Here is a 16,398-nt window from a genome sequence, read left to right on the forward strand (position 1 = left end):
AAAAAAAGTCGAAATAAAGTGATTAAACAAAAATTATTATAAATATCGTAAATAACAGTTCACAAATGCATATATAGAGATATTTTTTGAAGGGGGAAATGGTCTTCACAATTTGAAATCGATCGAACACACTGTGCACGAATGCTCGTGTAAACGCGCGCCATCTATTGTAGGATAAATATACTTCGCAGGAGTGTATTAAAAAATTAAAAAAACTTTCCAAAGTTTCATGGCAATCATACTATGCCACAAACCTTCGCTGGAGTATATTAAACAACTTCCCAAAGTTTCACGGCAGCCGGATAAACGGTGTGCATGAAGGACAGACAGACACACAGACATACATTCATTTTTATATATATAGATTAAGACAAAATGTTTAAAGAGAATTATAATTGAGAGAATATAAGTATTAAAAATTATTTTAAATTTTCATATCTGTGGCAATATTATTAGCATTTAGAACTTGTGTTAGTAATATTTTGACAAAAAGTAGATGATATACAGTAATTAATAAATACCTTTGGATTTTTTTAAGCCTAAAAGTTTTGGCTCTTTTTCAGTAACTTAATATAATACAGCTTGATCCTCAAGCAATTGATAAATAACAGGACGGAAAATTTACTGAGAACAGCATTATTAATAGTTGTTTATTGCTAGCACTTTCAACAAACCTATGTTCATTGTCGTAGTCAGGCAAACAAAAATTTTAAAATCAAACACAAATGTTCTAACAAGAATGGAATGCATATTATTTAAATTAAAGATTTTTGAATTAAAACCGTTATGAGCAAGCTATAAATTTCAAATATGTTTGATGTTATACGTATGATGTGATGCGGCACATGTGTGGATGCAGATCCATGTTAAAGATGTGAATTGCTGTTTAACCGTTATATAGTGCGACCCATATGTTGGGCAGGTCTAAAGTGGGAGTGTTGCATGTTCCAAGGTTTTCTTTAAGTAAGATTTCCCTATAAAGATGAGTTTTTGGTCGCTACAGCATCTGAGTATTGTTGTTTTGGTCCATAACGGATTGTAGCTCTGCTTGAGCACCTTTTTTGCAAGCTCTGTGGTGTGCTTTCCATTCACCACATCATCCTAGTGCTCAGCTAGACAGCTAGTGAGCATTCTTGTTGTAGTCCCAATGTACCTCATATTCATCCCCGTTACGGGATTCCCCAATTGTACAGCACAGACCCTCAATTTCTCAAAAGTGCAGAATTTGTCCTGATCGTTGCAGATGAGTGTGCACAAATTTGGTAGCAGAGAAATGGTCAGGAGAAGGTTGTGTTGCCTGAATATGCAGCAAATGCATATGGAAAGGGGTCCAAGGTATAGTAATGATGGTTGAACTACTGACACCTCTCTCTTGTTACATAGTGTGGTGCTTGGAAATAGAGATTTCCTGACCATGTTAAGCACATGCGTGAACTTAGCACGTGAGAAACCAGCTCCATGTACTACTACCAAACTAATGGTGTTTAACTCAATGTTTACAAGCGCTTGCATTGAGTTAAACACCATTAGAAGGCACTTTTAATGAGGGCAGCAATAGCAGTGTCAATGTATCTATCGCAAAGGCTGGGAAATGTCTGCCGGGATGATATGAGGTATCTTATTAAATTTATGGTAAACCAAGAATAGTAGCCTTTAAGGGATCTATGTATGCACAAATCCAAGAATGTTATAGCTGCATCACTCTCTTTCTTTCAAGTGAAATTAATAGAGGGATATAAACTAGAAACTTGTTGTTTGATTGTAAGAAATGTCTTGTCTGTGTCCTCCCGTGTTATGAGGAGATATCATCAATGTAATACATTCATTCATTCATTCAATATCTTTATTACGTACCAAAATTTGTACATATCTGGTTCCGCATGGCACTACCGGAAATAAAATACATGAAGTTTGAATGATAAGATGACAGTGTTTTTTATAGTAAATACAGAGTAATGTAAGATTGAGTATGATTCAAGTACAATAACCACGATGAAACAATTCAATTCATATTGCAAATCAAAAGAGATGCGCTGAAATTGCAAGTTATAAAGAAAAAATATAACAAAACATGGTTACAAACAAAATTAAATTAATATAAAGGTTACGGTCAATTAATTAACAGTACAGCATCATATCGTAGAATGACATCACTAAGTCTATGGATATTAGACATAACATAAGTTACATTAAAATGATTACAATTATGCATACGTATAATTAAGATTGAGATGATGTACAATGGTTAATACAATAAATACAATTAATTGCGTGAGCGTTGTTGCAAGGTGTAGCAAGTACACAAAGTAATAAAATAATGTAATGAATGTTAATAATCGAGGAATAGGTTACATGCAAGTAATTATGTGTACAATACAGAACAAAAGTTGCAATAAAAAAAAAATGGTTGACGTGTAACATACAGCGTAACATACAGGTGGAAAACAGGATATAAAATGTTACAAGAGTAGAGCGAGACAAAACGTTACAAGTACTATTATGCTGACATATGTACAATATATACAATAAGGCCGATGCGGAGGTGCTGGAATAGGGCGGAGCCGCTTAAGAACTATTCACTGGTGGTGGTGGGAGCTATGAGCTCATAGGCTTGCACGAGGTTGAGGAAGGCTGCATACAGTTCCTTGTGCTTGACTGATATCTCCTGGCCATGTCAACAGACAGTTCCTGTCTGTTGACATGGCCAGGAGATATCAAGGCTATGTGCCGTAAGTTCGATTAGCAAGTCTTTCCTTAGCTAGACAGATGCAATTGTAGATGTAGTGGTCTGGGCCGTCCACTGTCTTGCAGAGGGGGAACCGCTTCCCTGTGAACCTATGTAGGTAACTGGAGAATTTCCTATGGCCGGTGATAAATTGAGTGAGAAGAGAGTTGTTAACAATCCAAGTGTAGTTCTGGTACTCGTGGATGTTGGGGATAAAGTTGTAGGTATGACTGCTATGATTTTCATGCCAAGAGTCCTGCCAGTGATGGAGTGTGTCATTGTATAGAAGTGTTTTAACTTTATTCAGGCTGATTTTATTATAGATGGAGTCTAGCGTGTCATTGTTGGCAGCTGTCTTTGCCAGCTGGTCAGCTCTCTTGTTACCAGTGGTACCATGATGACTGTGGACCCAGGTAATGCTGTAGCTATTGGAGGAGTTGAGTGTAAGTTTTTTGATAGCAGTTGAGATGGGGTGGAGCTATCTGCTATTGATAAGGTTGATGGCAGACTGGCAGTCTGTGAAGATTGCAATCTGCGTATGAGTTAAGTGCTGTTCAGACCAGCCAACAGCCATGTTAATGGCCACAAGATCAGCCTGAAAAACACTGCAGAAGTTGTAAACCCTGCTGGTGGATCTCACAGTTGTTTTGCATCACAACGAAGGCGCACCCAATGTTTCCATCCAGGCCAGAGCCATCTGTATAGATTTCCACATCGGAGATATTGGGCGAACTCAGTGGTGATATTCAGCGGGTTCGCACAGGTTCGGCCGAACCCGTTGTTAACATTTTCAAAGTTTTCTGAACCCGTTGTTAAACACACGTAACATTTCTCAGTGGTTTTTCTTTTAAAAATATGTTAAAATATACGTATTATACTCTGTAACACTACTAAACTAGAGCCTTATACACCGTTCACCTTGGTGCAACCTCCATCGACTGTTTCAATCTCGACTGAAACGAGGTTTAATCGCGATCGACTCAAGAGAGTTCTCGAAACTATGTCCAGTCATACGAGAGATTCCACAATCCCACGCGCGCGACAAAATACAAGACGACTGCAGTACACGTGTCGGGCTATCGACAGCGAAATAAAAAAGATATTGTATTTCGAGAGACGATGACATCTGTCTATTATTATAATAATACCTAATGATAGAGTAAATGATTTAGAAAAGTTTTTTCTTGAGAAAAAGTCATAGGGAAAGCAGTTAAACTTGCTTTCCCTATGACTTTTTCTGATTAAAAAAAAAAGCTAATTTTTATGTTTATAAAATATTTTGAATGAAAAATATTAAAATATGTACAAAATAAACCATTTTGAACACTCTTTTTTATTATTTATCAAAAAAATATAGTTATGGCATAAACAATGTTAAATTTTAACTGACTTAATTTTGCGANAGTTTTCCGAACCCGTTGTTAAACACACGTAACATTTCTCAGTGGTTTTGTTTCTTTTAAAAAATATATTAAAATATACGTATTATACTCTGTAACACTACTAAACTAGAGCCTTATACCCTGTTCGCCTAGTGCAACCTCCATCGACCGTTTCAATCTCGACTAAAACGAGGTTTAATCACGATCGACTCGAGAGAGTTCTCGAAACTAGATCCAGTCATAAGAGAGATCCCACAATCCCACGCGCGCGAGAAAATACAAGATGGCTGCGGAGCACGTGTCGGGCTATCAACAGCGAAGTAAGAAAGATATTGTATTTCGAGAGACAATGACATCTGTCTATTTTTAAAATAATACCTAACGATAAAATAAATGATTTAGAAAAGTTTTTCTTGTTTAACTGCTTTCCCTGTGACTTTTTCTGATTAAAAAAACCAATTTTTGTGTTTATAAAATATTTTGAATGAAAAATATTAAAATATGTACAAAATAAATCATTTTAAACACTCTTTTTTATTATTTATAAAAAAAAAGTATAGTTCTGGCATAAACAACGTTAAATTTTAACTGACTTAATTTTGTGAACGCATCTTTTTTATTTATATGGGTATCTTAAGGTCAGTTTTTGCGCTAATGTTGTTAATGCACCATTTGAGCGAAAAAAATTGTTTAGGAAAAATTTTCTGTTAGCGAACCCTTTGTTAAATATTTCGAATATCACCACTGGGCAAACTGGTGTTAATGTGGTTGTTGATGTAAGGAGGAGCGAGGTCGGTGACGGGATTCATTTTCTCGAAGTTGGCAGCGGGAATGTTGCAGGTGACTGTACAGATGTCTTGGCCAGTCTTTAGCTTCTAAAGCTCATACTTGGTACGAATAACATCAGTGATGGGTGGCTTGTAGTTATGGTTTGAAGACTACTGTTTGGGGTTGTTCTATAGACCCCAGACATGAGGATTAAGGCCTTGCGCTGGGATGAAATTAGTTTTCTGCAGGGGTGAACCTTCCTGGCATCCCAGCCCCAACTGCCACATTCATACGTGATGATTGGTGTGAAGATGTGGTCGTAAATGATACCGACTGCCTCAGAATTAAGACCCCACTTCTTGCAGGCAACCTCGGAGAAAGCCTGAAAGATGAGGTTGGTTCTGTTGGTAATATATTTTATATGATATTTAGGCGGTGGTCCAACCAGACGCTAAGGTATTTGATTGCCCTTTCAACTTTGATGGAGTGATTATCCATGCGAATTGTCAGTGTGCGACGGTACAGATTTGGTTGTCTGGGTCGATTGAAAACAATGCAAGTAGTTTTGCCAGGGTTAAAATTGAGTTTGTGCCTGTATGCCCCAGTGATGAACACGGCTAAGTGTATCATTGCCTCTGCTCTCAAGTGTAGCATGGGAATTACCGCCAATCAGTATCAAGACATCATCTGCATATGCTATGATGCCGTCGTGTCCAAAGTCTTCTTGAAGAGAAGAGTTGAAGGCAAGATTCCATAGGAATGGTCCACAGACCGACCCCTGAGGGCAGCCTCGGGCAATATTTCTTTTCACATGATGTGAGCCATATTGTAGTAGAGTCTTCCGGTCGTTGAGGTAGTCCTTGAAAAGTTGATATAGATTGGCTGGGCAATCAATATGCTTGAGGCGGTACAAGATAAGTGGCCACCAGGCGGAGTCAAAAGCCTTGGAGATATCAAGGCTGGGGGCAAGCACATACTTGTGCATACTGAGGAGGCTATTGATTTTATTGACGGCATAGTGAATGGCGTCAGAGGAGGAGCGCTGTTGGTGGAAGCCAAATTGGGTTTCACTAAGGATGTTCCCAGTTTCAATATGCCAGGTCAGATGATCAGTTAACAGGCGCTCCAAAACTTTACCGAAAACAGGCAACTGGGAGATTGGCCTGACGTTGTTGGGCCTTCCAGGTTTTGGAATTGGTATAATTTTTGCGACCTTCCATTTATTTGGGAAAATCCCATTATGTAAGCAGCTATTATACATTTTTATTATATGACTAGGTATAAGCTTCCAGATAGCTTTGGCTATCCTGCTGTTAATGTTATCGACACCAGGAGCTTTGTTATCCTTTAGGTTTGTAAAGGCATTGTTGATCTCATCATGACAGAAGTCTGGGGAATTGTTGGTATGAATGGGGATGTTGATGTCTTCCCGTATAGTTTGATGCCGAGTAGTGTCATCATCCGTGCTGTCCTCAATGCAAAAAGAGCTCATTTGCTTATCAATGATATCAAAATCAACGTAACGCAAGTACAGCAGCAGGTAGTGGATGGCAAGCAGGGAATTGAATGTTTTGTGCTCAATTTCTCTCACAAATCAGCTCTACTAGAACAACTGATAAAGGGGTACCCAAGGGGACTCCCTGTTTTTATAAATAAATTTTCCAATTAAAACAAAAATAATTGTGCTCAGTGATGAAGATCAGCACATCACGTATATCCAGTATCTTAAAACTATTTTCTTCTCGAATTACTGGAGTTAATCAAACAAATCAATAACCTTTAAACATCAGTAACATAAATTTAATGAAAACTTCAAATGTTTTCAGTCTTATCCAAGACCTGCATCAGGTTTTTAACAAAACAAATTCCAAAATGGAATGCTTGGAACAAACATATTTGAAAAATGATTTTTTTAAAAATTTCGAACAACACATATCGTATACAAAAATTTATACAGTAGATAAAATAGAAATCATAAATGCATAACCCTCATATATAAGCATTTTTTAAGATGTACAGTACCTAGTGTGTCAGATGAATTAATATACATTAATGTTGCCCGATTTTTCATAAATGTACCTCCACATATATGATACTGCGTTACTGTCTTTGAAGTTAATACACTTGCTGGTCAGGCTGGCCTTATATATTTCTAAGGCTTTCAGGTTATGAATGTGCTCTGTTTGAAAGGCCTGCCCAATTAACTTGGTATTTTGGAGGTCAGCATGCACATCAGGGTCAGTGGAGTACAAACAACAGGCATACCACCACCCTGTCCACATATGGGAAAGGGTGTCAGAAGGGTATTGATGAATGCTGACATGAGGAGGGATGGTCATCTGAGTGTTTGCATATACAGAATAATTCCTTTATTTTTGAGTATTCTGTTGTTAATTTACATTTATTGTACATATGATTGTGCAAATGGGGAGGGGTGACGAATTGTATACGTAAGGGGAGTTGAAGTAAAGAATGAAGCAAAATCTGTTGTCACACCCCACCATAAGACTATATAAATATGAATAAAGTTTTATATGAATAAGTAATGACAAAACAATTTAAAGAATTATCAAAAATAATATACTAATAGATACAAAATAAAGTTTATAAAGATAAATAAAACAGACATGAAAAATGAATGGCGGTAACAGTACAGGAAAATATATTAAATTTTTATTTAAAAAGATACAGACATTAAGAAAAACATTACTAACAATATTTGATAAAGTGGTGGTTAAAAAAAAAGAAAAATATGACTTACTTGTCAACTGCTTGCATTTTGAGTGGGCCATCAGTGCTTATATACTCTGTTGACATTTTATTTTTATTGCCCACTTACCACAAAAGAATTACAGTAAGGATTAAAATGATATGCAAATGAAATTGCAATATTTATCAATATCAGTTTTCTGATTTATTTATTTGAAAATTCTAAAAGGTTATGAAATTTTTAAAATTTGTTATTTTAGTTATTTTTAAAAACAATTTTAAAATATATAACTTTTAAAACTTAGAATCTAGTGAAGAAAGTAATGAAGAAGAAGAAGAAAAAGTTTCATCAGGTCCTAAATATGATGTTAAAAGAGGAAACCATACTAACAAGAGTGGTAAGAAAATCATCAGAAAATTTAGTAATAACTTTGTGTTTAAAAATTGTATATGATTGGTTATAACAAATTGAAATGAAATAGTGTAATTATATTTTAAGTATTTAAATTTAAATATATATACATATTTTTATCACAATAACTGTAAAGAAATATATTTCTTGACTAGCTGCAAGATCCCGCTTCGCTGGGTTTTTATTTATATGTAATAGTATAGTTTTTTTTATATATATAAAAGACTGTTTTTCTAAGTAATCTAGAATCTAGCTGCAAGGACCTGCTTCGCTGGGCAAAAAGTAATGATAGTGAAGATTAAGATAATTACATTATAGCCAATCTTACCCGTTTTCACAGAATGCAAGAATTAGGTCCCCCGTTTCCAGACTAATTAGAGAATTTTTACGTTTAGTCAAACGAACAAATTTCAACGTTTCTGGAACGTTTTCAATCGTTCTATAATCGAACCAATTCGAATTTTATGTTCGAAAAAATCTAACAAAACATTCGAAATAGAAAGCCACTTTCAACTACTTTTAGCCTCATATCTCACGCACCCTTATAGCTATCGAGACGCAACCACCCCTATGCACGAATGGAGACTTGGGGCTACCACCACATACAAACACCATTCACGTGCGATGTGTAGTTTTGGCGAAAAAGTGAGATATAGGGACATACATGTCCATTTATATATATATATATATATATATATATAATTATTATGATAAACAGAATTTTAGATTGAAATATTCATTATAAGTTTGAATTAAATTAAGAATTAAAACTTATTTATTAAAAATAATAATTAAAAGTATTACTAAAATAAAACATTCAAAAACAATAATTTACAGTATGTATATTTATAAATGTAAGAGTTAAGAAAAAACTGTATACCTAGAGCAGTGTTTTTCAACCACTGTGCTGCGGCATTTTAGTGTGTTGCGAGATTTTTGAAGTGTGCTGCCACTATGAATACCAATACATAAGTGATTTCAGACAAGTAGTTCAGTCGTTCTACCTTCCTAGGGTGCGAAAAAAAGATCCACACTTTAAAATCTGGATCATGAAATGAGATTAGCGTTATTATTTTCACGCCCAAATATAAATGAAGTTATTAATTTAAAAACCACCAAGCACAAATTTTGCATTAGATGTAATTTGAAATTTATCATTAAATAAACATTTTGCTTACTTTATAATGCAATCTCATTTTATATTTCATTGAAATTTATTATCGTATGCTATTTTTACAAAATATATTATAGATACTATACATCCCTCAATTAACTAAGTAAAATTCTTTTAAGTTTATTTTATTGTTAGTGTGCTGCCAAATTTTTAAATTATTAAAAGTAGATTGTGACAAAAAAAAAAAAAGGATAAGAAACACTGATCTAGAGCTTAAATATTATTATAAATGAATATTTAGTTGTGAATAGAAAAATGGGAAGTGTTTCTGCATTACACTTATTTATTTATTTTGAATGTAGTAGGTAAAGTCATTGACTTAAAATTACTACTCTAGACAGAATGATACAACAAAGAACTTGTTAAAAATAACAACAATGAATAATAGTAGTAAAAATAATTAAAATGAAATTGATAATAAAAAAGTAAATAAAAAAACAGCAAAAGAGACATCGAGCACAAAAATTTTAAATGAATAAAATTACAAATACCCATAGCTTGGACATTGTATATAAAAATAAGATAAAACAAAAAACATTAAAAATCAGACACTAAAACTAGACATTACAGTATAAAATGTATTTACAGAATTTTTAAACTGTATAAAATTATAAAATAAACACACCGAATAGAGAAATATTAAAAACAACGCAATAAGAAAAAAGATGCAATAAAATATACACCATACACAAAACCTGCATAAACCTGTTTCATGTTTATAAAATAAACTGAAAACATTTGTTCCACAAACACCACTTGCTGGAAAATTGTGTATGATGTGCATTTTATTACAAGTTATTTATTCTAGTTTTAATTTTGGACTTTAATAATAAAAGATCTATGAGAGATACACATCTTATAACTAGAAGGGCAAAGGCATGCCTTGTTCTGTGTAGAGCAACTAGGTACATGTAAAAAACTTTATCTAAGAAAGAACACTGTAAAAATATTTAAATTATAAAATTTGATTAAAATATTCATTTTGAGCTTTTAGCAGCACAAGTCCCAACCCAGGTGACTTTGTTGCATTATACAGCAAATTAGAAAATTTAATTTAGCAGGTAAACTTTGTTTAAAGATGAACTCGCTTTTGTTAGCAAAGACAGAGAAACTGCAGGCCACACCAGTAAATAATAATAAATAAACAATTGGAAGTTAACAAAAGAAAAAATAGCTCTGAGGCCTCATTAGTTAGAGATGCAGTGGCAATGTCACTTGAGCATACCTCTTTTGTCGACAAGGTTCTTAATTTTCTTGATGTGATTTGAAAAGGTAAGGTGTCTGTCAAATATGACTTCAAGATCACAAATCATCTTGACATAAGTAATTGGATGATTAGATATGGTGAATGGATGAAGAATAGGTTTATGTACCAGTGGCACCATCTTAGCTATATTAATTTTCAAGTCAACAGACTCAAGAATATTAGTCAATAACTTAATGTTGATTTGGAGACTTGGATTCAAATTAATCATTTTCATATTGTCTGTGTAGAATAACATTGGAAGTGATGTCAGCCTTGACATAATCAATAAAACTTATAAACAAAAAAACTATTCAGGATGGAGTCCCAACAGATGATACATTGGAGAAAAATGGAAGAAAGGAAAACTTTCCAAGCTTAACACTAAATGATTTTAGCAGAAAGTAATTATTGAGCCAATTTATAATCTAAGGGTGAATATCTAAGAAATTTAATAAAATATCCAGCAGCTGATTGGTAATATGGAGTTGAAGACTTATTTAATTTTTAGGTAGATGATAAATGATGATAACCTTATGTTAGAAATTGTCAAGGATAATGGTTTCTGTTTGTAACAAATTAGAAGCATGTGGAATATTGAGAATGGAACAGTGCTGGAAGGTAGAGCAAAGGATTATTACATGAAAGTTCATGTAACAAATCTTTGCTCGACCTTCTGGCAATATGGCACATGTTATACAAGAAGTTAGCACAATAATTTTTGTTCGAGTTAATTCTAAATTATACATTTTTTGCACATTTTTATTTATTATTATTATTATTATAGTTTTTTTTCAATATATTGACATATCCTATGAAAGAAATTTTAAATTTGCCATTTGGAACACATTAACATATATTTTAAATTGTAAGGTTCGATTATTCTATACCTGAAGAAGACAATCTGAAACTTGTCGAAAATACTTGTTGTAATATTTCAAGTAAAATAATAATGCCAATAGACAGTGTTAATATTTCTTTTTGTACAGTACAAATGATTGCTACAAGATCCTCTCCAAGACCACAGTATTCTGATTTTAAGGCAATGTTTGTCGACTTACTTTATGTAATTTGTTGATTTAACAAATTACATAATTGAATAACAAATTTTATTATATGTTAATTTTTTTTTCTTGTATTCCCAGATAGGAGATTTAATTCCTTTGTCAAAGTATTGATTGAGTGATTGATTGATAGATAACTGAGTCCACTTGTGTTAATTATCCAGGTTTGAAACATAATGGCTGCAAGTATAGTTGATGTTGAAATTAACCTTCAATTTTTATTCTTTTTCTTTTTGTGACATGTTAGAAATTTATATTAATCAACTTTAAAACAGAAGAAAAAGTGCATAAGATCAAGTGCTTATCAGATTTTTTTGAAATTATGGACTGGTCAGTTTTGAAATGATGCTCAATTATAAAAGTACTAATTGTTGTATCTTAAATAAAAAAAAAAGTATGTAATTATACAGAGAGGACTGCGATGCGACTAACTAGCAGTTGTTTATACAAATTACTCTTCAATTTTAAATTGAAACAAATATTTAAAAAATATAACATGACTAAGAATAATACCAGTTTATTGTTATTGTTGACCATTTTTATATATTATTGACAATGCTACAAGAGAGGCAAAACTGATATAAAGTTTTTTCTCACTGTTATATGTTGTCTCAACCATTTTGTTTGAATTGTTTTGTCGAGTTCAGAGGATAATTTATATTTTCCTGCTTTTTCTTAATCCCAATTAATTTTTATAATAATTTAAAAATTTGTAATGTTTAAAAATTGTTTAATATAATAAAATTTCTAATATATGTATATAAAATGTGTTAAAAGATAATGATATAAATTTAAATGATTGATACTTCATTAAATAAAAACAATTTAAATTTTAAAAGATAAACTTTTCTATATAGTATTGCTTAAAAATTTAAAGAGATTACTTTTATGTACCCTTAAATTTTTGCTTTATTTTTATCAAAAAATATATTTCTTTCATTTCTGAAACTAATAACATTCTTAGTCAGATTCAACTAATTTTAAAATTTTTTGATCACGCTTTCACCTGATGAAGGATAATTCTAGATAAATAATGCATTTGCTAAATTTGCAAAAAAATTTTAACAAATAATTTCTTTGAATGTGCTTTGCTGTTAAAAATTTATTTTTTGTCATTTACCTTTCACAGATAAAATTCAATTGGAGAAAACATATTTCAGGAGAATCTCCCCAATCAATGCAGTACTAAGAAAAATATTAATAAAATTTCTTTTTAACTAAGATTTACCCTTTAGAGTTATTCATATTATTGAAAATTATATGTTTTGTTATACTAAGGATGTCTAAAATATTTCTTAGGCATCATCAGTATAATAATAGGTGTTTTAAATCAAATGAATAATCCTTACTTACAGAAATAATCCTTATTTACTTTATTTTTTGAAAGCCAGCTTTAGCTGAAGAGTAAATCTTGAAGTTAATTTAAGTTTTTAGCACAAACTCTTTTAAAATACCAAATAAATATTATATTTTACATATGTAATATCTTATTACTCAACAGTCTAAAAAATTTGAACTTGAAAAATGTTATCACCTGAAATCTTTAAATGAATAATTGTGTTTTGATATTAATTTAGCATATTATTGAATAGTTTTGTAAATAATATTTTATCTTTATCAATAAATGATATTGTATAAATTTTTCCAATGTATTTTAGATTTATTGAAAAAAGTACAGTAGAATATTGTTTTATATGGGATTGATATATATGCAGATTTGTTTTCATGATGGCAAATAAGTAACATTGAATACTGCAATCAATGATCAGAATAATTCTGATCATTGATGCACAACTTGACTAGTGTTTTTAAGAAATTTGTTGTGGAGCAAAAGTAAATAATACAAAAATTAGAAGCAATTTTCTAGTCTACCTTTAAGCAAAAATTAAGATGAAATTAACACAGAATGTTCTAAAATTAACATGGAGAAAGCAAGAAAAATGATCTGTATGTACTGTACAGTATGCAAGTTGTATAAAATACTATGTAACTAAATTTTTACTACATAACAATAACAAAATCACAACGGAGGGTGGTGGTCTTTATTTCTTTGTTCAATTGCTAGTGGTTGCATAAATATCTAGGGAATTATTTGTAACTATTTGGGACAAAGCCCAAGTTTATATAGAATTTCATTTTACACTGTACCTGCTGATATGTAAACCCCATGTAAAACAAGACCATACTCTATTTACTTATTGTTTACACAATAAGGAATAATAAATAGATTGTTTTTATATTATTTAAGATTGAAGACAATCTCAAAACAATCATCTTTTTAATTCACTTTCATGTTTGAGGATTTGTTTTTTAATGATCCCATTTTTTTCTATTATGTTACTTGATCATTTCAACAAATATTTAAAAATTACCTAAAATATGAAATACCATATTTACTTGAAAAATCCATGCATCCTTTTTTAAGATTCTGGTTAAAAACAAAAAAAAAACTTGACCAATTTAATTTATTACATATTTAACAAATTTTACTAATTTTGATTGTAATTCAATAGCAACCTTTATTCCTGTATTTTGTAGCATTCAGTATGGTAATGCTCAGTTTACAAGTCTACATGGTGTTCTGAGAAAAAACTAAATTGTTTGTATATCTAATACAATAACTTAACAGTAATATATTTTATAATGAATTAACCTACTAATTAAGTAAAAATAATACTTTATGTTGTTTAATTCAAATTAAACAACATAAAGTATTATTTAATGAAAAACTGATAATTAAACAAGCTTAAACTAAGAGATTAAGATTAAGTATTAAGATTATTTACTGTTAGTCTCAGTTGTATGTTTAACTTAATTTATTTATCCTCATTTTCATGAAATTAGTTGCAAGAAACACTTAATAATTCATTTAAATAAAAAATTAATTTAAAGCATTCTTAACACTTTATTGTTAAGAATATCATAAATATATTTATTTGTTGTAATGTTACTATGTATATGATTGGAGTTGCCTTAATATTTTTATAATATGTTTATATTAATAAATTAATTGAAATAAAATTTAATGAAAACTTCAAATGTTTTCAGTCTTATCCAAGACCTGCTTCAGGTTTTTAACAAAACAAATTCCAAAATGGAATGCTTGGAACAAATATTTGAAAAATGATTTTTTTAAAAATTTCGAACAACACATATCGTATACAAAAATTTATACAGTAGATAAAATAGAAATCATAAATGCATAACCCTCATATATAAGCATTTTTTAAGATGTACAGTACCTAGTGTGTCAGATGAATTAATATACATTAATGTTGCCCGATTTTTCATAAATGTACCTCCACATATATGATACTGCGTTACTGTCTTTGAAGTTAATACACTTGCTGGTCAGGCTGGCCTTATATATTTCTAAGGCTTTCAGGTTATGAATGTGCTCTGTTTGAAAGGCCTGCCCAATTAACTTGGTATTTTGGAGGTCAGCATGCACATCAGGGTCAGTGGAGTACAAACAACAGGCATACCACCACCCTGTCCACATATGGGAAAGGGTGTCAGAAGGGTATTGATGAATGCTGACATGAGGAGGGATGGTCATCTGAGTGTTTGCATATACAGAATAATTCCTTTATTTTTGAGTATTCTGTTGTTAATTTACATTTATTGTACATATGATTGTGCAAATGGGGAGGGGTGACGAATTGTATACGTAAGGGGAGTTGAAGTAAAGAATGAAGCAAAATCTGTTGTCACACCCCACCATAAGACTATATAAATATGAATAAAGTTTTATATGAATAAGTAATGACAAAACAATTTAAAGAATTATCAAAAATAATATACTAATAGATACAAAATAAAGTTTATAAAGATAAATAAAACAGACATGAAAAATGAATGGCGGTAACAGTACAGGAAAATATATTAAATTTTTATTTAAAAAGATACAGACATTAAGAAAAACATTACTAACAATATTTGATAAAGTGGTGGTTAAAAAAAAAGAAAAATATGACTTACTTGTCAACTGCTTGCATTTTGAGTGGGCCATCAGTGCTTATATACTCTGTTGACATTTTATTTTTATTGCCCACTTACCACAAAAGAATTACAGTAAGGATTAAAATGATATGCAAATGAAATTGCAATATTTATCAATATCAGTTTTCTGATTTATTTATTTGAAAATTCTAAAAGGTTATGAAATTTTTAAAATTTGTTATTTTAGTTATTTTTAAAAACAATTTTAAAATATATAACTTTTAAAACTTAGAATCTAGTGAAGAAAGTAATGAAGAAGAAGAAGAAAAAGTTTCATCAGGTCCTAAATATGATGTTAAAAGAGGAAACCATACTAACAAGAGTGGTAAGAAAATCATCAGAAAATTTAGTAATAACTTTGTGTTTAAAAATTGTATATGATTGGTTATAACAAATTGAAATGAAATAGTGTAATTATATTTTAAGTATTTAAATTTAAATATATATACATATTTTTATCACAATAACTGTAAAGAAATATATTTCTTGACTAGCTGCAAGATCCCGCTTCGCTGGGTTTTTATTTATATGTAATAGTATAGTTTTTTTTATATATATAAAAGACTGTTTTTCTAAGTAATCTAGAATCTAGCTGCAAGGACCTGCTTCGCTGGGCAAAAAGTAATGATAGTGAAGATTAAGATAATTACATTATAGCCAATCTTACCCGTTTTCACAGAATGCAAGAATTAGGTCCCCCGTTTCCAGACTAATTAGAGAATTTTTACGTTTAGTCAAACGAACAAATTTCAACGTTTCTGGAACGTTTTCAATCGTTCTATAATCGAACCAATTCGAATTTTATGTTCGAATTTAATTCGAACAAATTCGAAAAAATCGAACAAAACATTCGAAATAGAAAGCCACTTTCAACCACTTTCAGCCTCATATCTCCCGCACCCTTATAGCTATCGAGACG

At 31.3% G+C, this 16,398-nt stretch overlaps 2 protein-coding genes across 3 annotated transcripts in view; both read left to right on the forward strand.

The window, feature by feature from the left end:
• The window catches only part of LOC111624625 (cilia- and flagella-associated protein 251-like), a 26,073-nt gene extending 11,996 nt beyond the window's left edge, over positions 1 to 14,077 (forward strand). The window contains exons 3-4 of one of the 2 annotated variants that reach the window (XM_023367529.1): positions 7,890 to 7,982; positions 14,016 to 14,077. In XM_023367529.1, coding sequence (XP_023223297.1) covers positions 7,890 to 7,982; positions 14,016 to 14,062 — 140 coding nt within the window. In that variant the 3' untranslated portion in view covers positions 14,063 to 14,077. Of the gene's footprint in view, positions 1 to 7,889; positions 7,983 to 12,606; positions 13,815 to 14,015 lie in introns of those variants that run through there. The other variant, XM_023367528.1, reaches the window with a different exon arrangement.
• A 1,639-nt stretch (positions 14,078 to 15,716) lies between these two features.
• LOC111624626 overlaps positions 15,717 to 16,398 on the forward strand; it is a 29,002-nt gene continuing 28,320 nt past the window's right edge. Inside the window, exon 1 of the mRNA XM_023367531.1 lies at positions 15,717 to 15,804. Within this exon, the coding sequence (XP_023223299.1) occupies positions 15,730 to 15,804 (75 nt within the window). The 5' untranslated portion in view covers positions 15,717 to 15,729. The remainder of the gene's footprint in view (positions 15,805 to 16,398) is intronic.

The sequence above is a fragment of the Centruroides sculpturatus genome, unplaced genomic scaffold (assembly GCF_000671375.1).
Source record: "Centruroides sculpturatus isolate CEXI.00-Female unplaced genomic scaffold, Cexi_2.0 scaffold56, whole genome shotgun sequence".
Classification (NCBI taxonomy): Eukaryota; Metazoa; Arthropoda; class Arachnida; order Scorpiones; family Buthidae; genus Centruroides; species Centruroides sculpturatus.